At 41.4% G+C, this 8,526-nt stretch overlaps 1 protein-coding gene across 1 annotated transcript; it reads left to right on the top strand.

Moving 5' to 3' along the window:
• Nucleotides 1–6,896: 6,896 nt before the first annotated feature.
• On the top strand, nucleotides 6,897–7,832 carry LOC120982509 (putative olfactory receptor 2W6). The gene has a single exon (XM_040412704.1). The coding sequence runs from the start codon at nucleotides 6,897–6,899 to the stop codon at nucleotides 7,830–7,832; it is 936 nt and encodes a 311-aa protein (XP_040268638.1).
• The last annotated feature ends 694 nt before the right edge of the window (nucleotides 7,833–8,526 follow it).

The raw sequence follows: 8,526 nt of genomic DNA, 5'->3' as shown, positions 1-8,526 counted from the left end.
ACTAATTGCCGCATCCAATCCCTTCTTATGTTAAACTTTTCATTTCAATACTATCCAAAAACTCATTTATTTTCTCCGATCCCTCATATAGTCTGCTTTTATAGATTCCCTCAAAATATCCTGTTAATAACTGCATCTTACCCATTTGTTCTTCAATTTCCTGCCCATATTCATACTCTAGTCGAAAAATATAGTTGGTTCCTTTCTGTGCCGAAATAATAGAAGCAAGTCTATTTCCCGGCAGGTGTCCCTGCATATATTGTTCTTTTACATTATCTAGCTGTTGTTGCTCCGCTAACAAATACAGTTCATTTTTGTGCCTAATTTGTACGTCTGATAATTATTTTCTGTAGGGTTCTCTACATATTCCTTTCCCCAATTTTTAACTTCCCATTCCAGCTCCCTTTAATGTTTCTCTATCTCTTTTTTTAAATATAGAAGTATATTTCATGAAAATCCCCCTCATAAAAGCTTTACCAGCTTCCCAAACTATCTTTATATCCGCCGTACCTTCATTTTTTACAAAATATTCTTTAATTTCATTTAGAATTTTCTCTTGTGTCTCTCTTTTATTTATCCAATCTATCTTAATTTTGAGCCGTACACCTCTCCCCAGGTATTAACCATAATTAGACAATGGTCTGACACACCCCTTTGTGCGTAATTTACCTTATTAATATCATACATCGCTTTTTTATTAACTATTGCCATATCTATTCGTGATAACACTTTGTGGGTTTTAGAAAAACATGAAAATATTTTTTGGTCTCGGATTTAACAATCTCCATATGTCCAATTCTTCCATAATATTTTTAAATTTGGATTTTATGTGCACTACCTTTTTGTTCCCTATTCTACATCTATCAAAATTTTCATCCATAACCATATTAAAGTCACCAACTACTAAAAGTGCCCTATTGTCTCTATTTATTGAGAACCATGGATTTTTATTAATACTTCCATGGTAAATGGAGGCTAGATGTATATACTTGCAATTATCCAGGGTTTACCTTCCAATATACTGTCCATTATCACATATCGCATCTCCTTATCCATGATTACTTCAACCACTTTTATTTTAACATTTTTATGAACTAAAATACTTACTCCTGTTGAAAATGTAGAGAACACTGAATGGTATGCATACTGTACCCAGGGTTTCTCCAATGCTATGCTGTTTTCTTTAGTTAAATGCGTTTCCTGGAGACATATAATTGCTGGTAAAAAAATAAAATATCACGTTAAATACTGCTATTCTTTTTACACCAGTTCCTAAACCTCTGATGTTCCATGAGACTATACGCATCCTTTACCTTATTTATTTTTGGAAGAAAATATGTAGGGGGGTCGCCTACCCAACCCGAGAAGCAAGGCAGGAAAGAAAGCAAACACCGAAGAGGGAGAGAGGAAGGGAGGGAGAGAAAAAATAAATTAACTCCTAAAACCCACCCATATACCAGATCCCTTACTAGTTGACCTAGTGGTAACACCTACCCCTGGCTCTCTATACCTAGCATTAACTCCCTCCCAAACACCCGACTAGACGCCTATTTACTAAACATGTTTTCCCATCCAATCTCTGACTTCTTCCGGAGTATTGAAAAGCCACGTTTTTTTCTCTCCATTCAACTCGTAGCCTTGCGGGAAATAACATAGAATATTTAGCCCCTTTTTTACGAAGTTCTTTTTAAATTTCTATAAATTTATAGAATTTCCAGTCTTCTTTGCATAGTCTGGAAATACCATCACAAGGTCCCCTTTATAATCCAGTTTCCCCTTTTTCCTTGTCCTGCAAAGTATCTCATCCCTGTCCCTAGATGTTAATAGCTTGACCAATATTGGTCTGGGTCTCATGCCTGGGAGGGGGGGGGGGGGGGTTTTTGTGGGCACTCTACGTGCACACTCTTCAAAATCCACATACCTTGTTACATCCTGCCCAAATGTTTCCATCAGCCAGTTCTGCATAAACAAGGCCACATCTTGCCCTTCCACTTCTTCCTGAAATCCTATACATCTTATATTGGCTCTTCTAGATCTGTTTTCCATGTCCAGTAATTTATTAATTATTTCTTTATTTTCAGATATTATTTTTCCCTTCTCTGAGACCGCTTTTTGTAATAAATCTTCCATATCTGATACTCTCTTTTCAGCCTCTTCTAGTCTGTTCTTATACAGGTCTGCTCAAAGTAGCTCTACTTTTTCATTCACATTCCCCACTTGGAGAGAGTGGTCCATAATTGATGTATTACACTTTTTGATCTCAAGGAAGATATCCTGCAAGCTAGGTGCTTGCTCACCATTTAGCTTAGAATATATGGACCCTTTAAAATATAACTTTTATTAATTGAAGTTAAAAGAGAATTAATCACACTATGATATCTGGGTGACCTCAATGAGTGTATAAGGACAAAGATATCGCCCAGCTACCACCGTGAATGGTGAATTCAATGCCGTATAAATAGTACAAAATCCACATAGACACTTATGACATTGGCTATGGTATGGACCGGGGGAAGGCTAGGGGCACTTAGATAGGTGCTAGGGAATATCTCTCCCTGTACCTGCCCTAAATTAGCCTTTGCCCAGGGATAATCCCTGATGATGGGACTTCCCTGTCCCTGTACAATCCTAGATGTTGGGAAGAAAGAAAACAATGATGTAACAATATTTATAAACCCGACGCGTTTCCCCCACCAGGGCTCATCAGGGGGTTGGTTAAAGATGGAGATGTATAATACATGTGTATAACATCTTAGATCAAAAAAAGATAAATAAATAGAAAATGTACTGTGTCCTGGGTGAGACAACCGAGGCAGACCGTGCTGGGGCTGGATTTATCACAAGGGCTCCCCTGTTGTTGGAGAGAGATATCACCTAGAAATGAATCACAAAAATATGCATTTACTTACTGGATCGCAGATATCTTAGCGTACCAGGTGGTGATAAAACTTACCAGTGATGTGCCCCATTCACGTCTGGACTGCCTCCTGCCAGGTTGTACATGGCAGTGGGGCTTGTCTATGCCGCCGATATTAAATATAAGCGCCAGCGTGCATCCTCACTCCCAGGAGGGAAGGTTTCCGGTGAGTGGAACGCGCGCTGATCTGCCACTTCCGATTTCTTGGAACGCATACATCACTTTCAGTTTTGTGACGCTGCTGCGCTCCAGGCTTCAGCCGGACTGATTACAGTGTAGGGGGAGACAGTGCTTAAGGCAATTGCACTAAATCCGACCCTACATGAGTTATAATTAACGGCACTTTAGATGGAGGGAGTGGGGGTATGGGGATCGATTAGTCACTTTCAGAGGAGGGGACATAACCCGATGGCATAGCGGAGATGATGAATGCCAGGGTCCAGATTGCTCAAAAGTGTATATAAATTCCCCCCATAGGGAGACCCCGATGTTCCATCTATGCCCCAAGGCTACTAAAAAGAGAGAAGGACACGATTTAACAGTTGTAGCTATTCTGATCATTAGATGTGTAAGTGGATAATTATAACCATCACCTGACAGATATAAGAGAAATTCTTGGATATCATGATATATTAGATCGGGGGTTAATACTAATATGATAACCCCTTTTGATATATTTTTTAGAATGCTTTGTGCACTCTAGGCCAGTTCAGACTGTACATTGATTTCTAGGGGAAGCAGAGGGCAAGATCAGAAGGGGGAGAATTCCATTGAGGATAAACCTCCTAACTGTGCGTCACTATCCCAAAGGGGAGAAACAGTATTCTCCTACAAAAAACCCAGAGGGTGCTTGTGAGCGACACCTGTATATCCATTCTGCCTCCCCCTTCCTGGGGGAGATCGGGACAAGTTCAAGGGCCGAGAACTTGAGTGCGCGAGGATCCCCTGCATGATATTCGTGTAATTTTGTTGTTCTTTAAATCATTGATATGTTCCCCCACTCTTTTTCTTAGCTCCCTGAAAGTTTTCCAGATGTAGTCTTTGGGACATGGGCACTGGCAGATATAAATTACGCCTCTGCTCTTTTAATTTATGAAGTCCAGAATGGTGAAGATTCTTTGGGTGGCTGAACACATGACTGTCTTGCATGTAGAGATGAACTCGCATGTTTTGCAGGTCCTGCACCTGAATATCCCCAGGGGGCGGCAATCAAGCCATGTAAATGGTATCACTGGGGGTAGATAATGACTATGTACCAGTCTATCTCTAAGGCTTCTACCCTCCGGTAAGTTATGCTCGGATGGGGTGAGATATTCTTAGCCACACTAGAATCCATTTGTAAGATAGGCCAGTACTTGTTGAGAATAGCTCTCACTTCCGTATTGGCCACGTCAAACTAAGAGATCAGGCGAGTCTGCGCCCTCCCATCCTCCCCAGGTTTCTTGGGGAAGAGTAAAGTTATCCTCTCTGTGGTTAATGTATTCTGGAAGGCATGTCTTAGTGTGGCCTTAGGATATCCTCTGTCTGTCATTCTGTTATACCGTTTTTTGGATTCGCAGTGGAAGTCGGTTATCCCCGAGCAATTCCTGCGTATCCTTAAGTCTTATCCCCTAGGGATACCTCTTTCTTGTGGGACGGGGTGGTGGCTCCCCCAGTGCAGAATTGAGTTAGTGGCTGTAGATTTTCTGAAAATCGTACTGGTACGTTTTTCACCCCGTTTGTGTACCGTTACGTCAAGAAAGTTGATGCAGTCTTTCTGTGTTTCAAAGGTAAACTTAAGACCTATGTCATTGATGTTAAGGACGTCTACGAATTTGATAAACCCCTCCCTGCTACCACTCCAATGCACAAACACGTCATCTATGTACCTTGTCCAGAAGGCTATCCTATCGTTCCCCCAAGTGTGATGGCCCGGAAAGACAATGTTATCCTCCCACCAGCCCAGGAAGAGATTGGCATATGTGGGGGCACAGGGGCACCCCATTGCCGTCCCCCTGAGCTGGTGATAGAACCGCTCACTGAACAGGAAAATTGTGCCTTAGAGTGTAGTCAAGTAGGGTCAAAATGAAATGATTATGGGCCTGGAAATAATTCCCTCCGGTCACGCTCATCACATGGTCCGTCACATGATCCATCACCATGGTAAAAGATAATGGATGGACCATGTGATGAGCGCAGTGGCGTCATCAAAAGGTCCTTTCCTGTGCACAGCAAAGATGAAGACAGAAGAGATGCCGGCTGCGCGAACAAGTGGATTAAGGTGAGTTAAATTTTTATTTATTTTTTTTAACCCCTCCAGCGCTATTGTACTATGCATTCTGTATTAAGAATGCTATTATTTTCCCTTATAACCATGTTATAAAGGAAAATAATACAATCTACACAAAACCGATACCAAACCCAAACTTCTGTGAAGAAGTTCGGGTCTGGGTACCATATTCAGTTTTTTATCACGCGCGTGCAAAACGCATTGCACCCGCACGATAAAAACTGAACAACGGAACGCAATCGCAGTCAAAACTGACTGCAATTGCGTACCTACTCGCGCGGGTTTGCCGCAATGCACCCGTAACGCATCTGGACCTAATCCGGACACGCTCGTCTGCAAAAGGCCTAAGGCCCCTTTCACACGAGCGAGTTTTCTGCGCGGGTGCAATGCATGACGTGACCGCATTGCACCCGCACTGAATCCTGACCCGTTTATTTCAATGGGTTTGTGTACATGAGCGTTGTTTTTCACACATCACTTCTGCATTGCGTGAAAATCGCAGCATGTTCTATATTCTGTGTTTTTCACGCAGCCCTGGCCCCATAGAAGTGAATGGCGCTGCGTGAAAAACGCATTGCATCCGCAAGAAAGTGCGGGTGCGATGCGTTTTTCACTGATGGTTGCTAAGAGATCTTGTTTACAAAACCTTCAGTTTTTTATCACGCGCGTGAAAAACGCATTAAAACGCATCGCACCCACGTGGAAAGAAATTAACTGAACGCAATCGCAGACAAAACTGACTGAACTTGCTTGCAAAATGGTGCGAGTTTCACTGAACGCATCCGGACCTAATCCGTGACGCTCGTGTGAAAGAGGCCTAAATGTTAGTTTTGACATCAACTCAGTTCTTATTAAACGAAATGTCATCAGAGAAAAAAATTATATATATAAAACACATTCCCAGCAAATTCTTACGTGTACCGGTTTTCGGATAAATGCGTGGGGCCCTCTTTATACTGGTTCACTTCCATCCAGGGTTACAGTATTATAGTGGAAGCTTGAGGCTTTTTTCATTTCATCTTTTCCTTTCTTTTCCTTCCCTCTTCCTCCCAGCGATCACCTTCCTCGCAGCCGCTACCCCCACATACTGCGCTCTCCAACCCCAAACAGGGCACAGCCTCCTCGTTGTGGGGGGTTCCACAGAATGCGACGATCAGACCCACCATCGGCAGCGGTTCATTGATGTTACAAGCTACTTTACCGCTACATGAACTCATAAAGAAAGCCTGTATGCCTGGCTTCCCGATCACTCAAAGAGAAAGCCTATAAGTCCTGCTTCCTCAATACTCATAGAGAAAGCATATGAGTCCCACTCATAGTAAAAAAGTCCTGCTTCTATGTCCACACAATTAATTGTCAGGTATTCCTGTATAAGTCTGTACAAATGTTCATCCGTCAATCACCATTGGCGAGCTGAGGAAGCAGGACTCAAAGGCTTTCCCTATGAGTCCTGTCAGCATTTAAACCGTTTTTTAATTGTATGTAGATGAATAGGAGGATAACTATGACATTAAAGTCAGACTGTGTTGAATAAGGTTAAGCTAGGATGTGTTGTTCCTCGAAGGTTTGAAGACCAGAATAATGGTAATGTAGACCTGCTTAGAAGAATGCTAAACCAGTCCTCTTCAGTAAGAATACATAAAAAATAAACCATGAGAACTTTTAATTGTTTTATCTCTTAGCTACCATTCGCCAGCTACAGAACATCTAATGGAAGACTCAAATCAAACATCTACAGGAGGGTTTGTCCTTCTTAGTCTGTCCAATGTCCCATATCTTCAGGTCATCTGCTTTATTATGTTCTTGATAATGTATATGTTAACACTGTCCGGGAATGTTCTACTGATCATCGTGGTGAGGACCAACTCAAAGCTCCACACTCCCATGTACTTCTTCTTAACTAATCTCTCCACAATTGACATCTGCTTTTCCTCCACCATTGTGCCTAAAATTTTAATAAATACTCTATCTAAAGACAGAAGTATTTCTCTGGTGGGATGTGCACTTCAAATGTATTTCCACATGGCTTTGGGAGCCACAGAGTGTGTCATTCTTGCTGTCATGGCCTATGATCGATTTGCAGCCATTTGTAAACCATTGTACTACCAAACAATTATTAACAAGAAGATGTGTGCTTGCTTAGCCTCCATGTCATGGGGCGTGGGCTTCGGTAATGCCACTATTCATACACCCCTCACTTTCCAACTACCATTTTGTAAATCTCATCATGTTAACCATTTCTTCTGTGAAATGCCTCCTTTTTTTACCCTCTCCTGCAAAGATACCCGTACCAATGAAATAGTCATGTACGTTGCGGCAATGTTTATTATCATGTATGCTTTCCTTCTGACATTAATTTCATATATCCAGATCATCTTCACCATCTTAAAGATCCGTTCTTCAAAAGGGAGAGAGAAAGCTTTCTCGACCTGTGCTTCACACCTCACTGTTGTGTCTCTGTACTATGGGACTATCATCTTCATGTACCTGAAACCTCGTTCTGCATACTCTCCTGACATAGGCAAGACCATGTCTATTCTATATACAGCGGTGACTCCAATGTTGAATCCCATCATCTACAGCATGAGAAACAAGGAAGTCAAAGACACCATCAAAATTAGACTTTCTAAGAAATCAAACTATTGACACAAGAAACATGGTTTGGAAAAACGAACCAAGTGTTTACTTACTTCTGCCTTGATTTTTACCATACACATGAAATGTATTAACCAATGTTTGGCATTTTTCTACATGACATTAATATCTCATTAGTGGTGGATCAACTTCTGGAACTCATCACAGATCATGAGAATGGCTTTCAGACACATCACCAATCCTAACCAATTGCACTTCTTGGTATATCAACCAGTGAATAGGATTGGGTTGCAGGACCTACACAGCGTGGGGTTTGGTGTAACACTGTATTTTACCTAGAGCTGATGCAGGACAAAACTAGACCATCAAAAAGTGTGTCAAAGTGTACAATAGGGTCCGATCTTAGAAAACAAAAATATAAACAAAACTTATAACGTATGGTATACTTTTACATCTGTATAGAATTGTGGAGTTGACTACTTTAGACCATATGGGTGTTTACTCAAACCTTCTCAACATATTTCAAAAGGACATCCTGGTCGATGGGGCACTATGGCTATTTTATGAGGGTATGCCCCGAGGAGTTTCCCTGTGTATATGGTGAACATGTTGAAACATAATCACAGCAGAGCTATATAATCGGCCGATTTCTTTTCAAACGATAATGGTCTGTCATTGGTCGGTTAACACAATCATTCATTGTTAAATTTTATTCAATGGACTTTTTGGTTGAAATTATCCATTG

The sequence above is a fragment of the Bufo bufo genome, chromosome 11 (assembly GCF_905171765.1).
Source record: "Bufo bufo chromosome 11, aBufBuf1.1, whole genome shotgun sequence".
In the NCBI taxonomy this organism is placed as follows: domain Eukaryota; kingdom Metazoa; phylum Chordata; class Amphibia; order Anura; family Bufonidae; genus Bufo; species Bufo bufo.
Note: the sequence above shows the minus strand (reverse complement) of the source record. Positions and strands in the feature narration are given on the sequence as shown.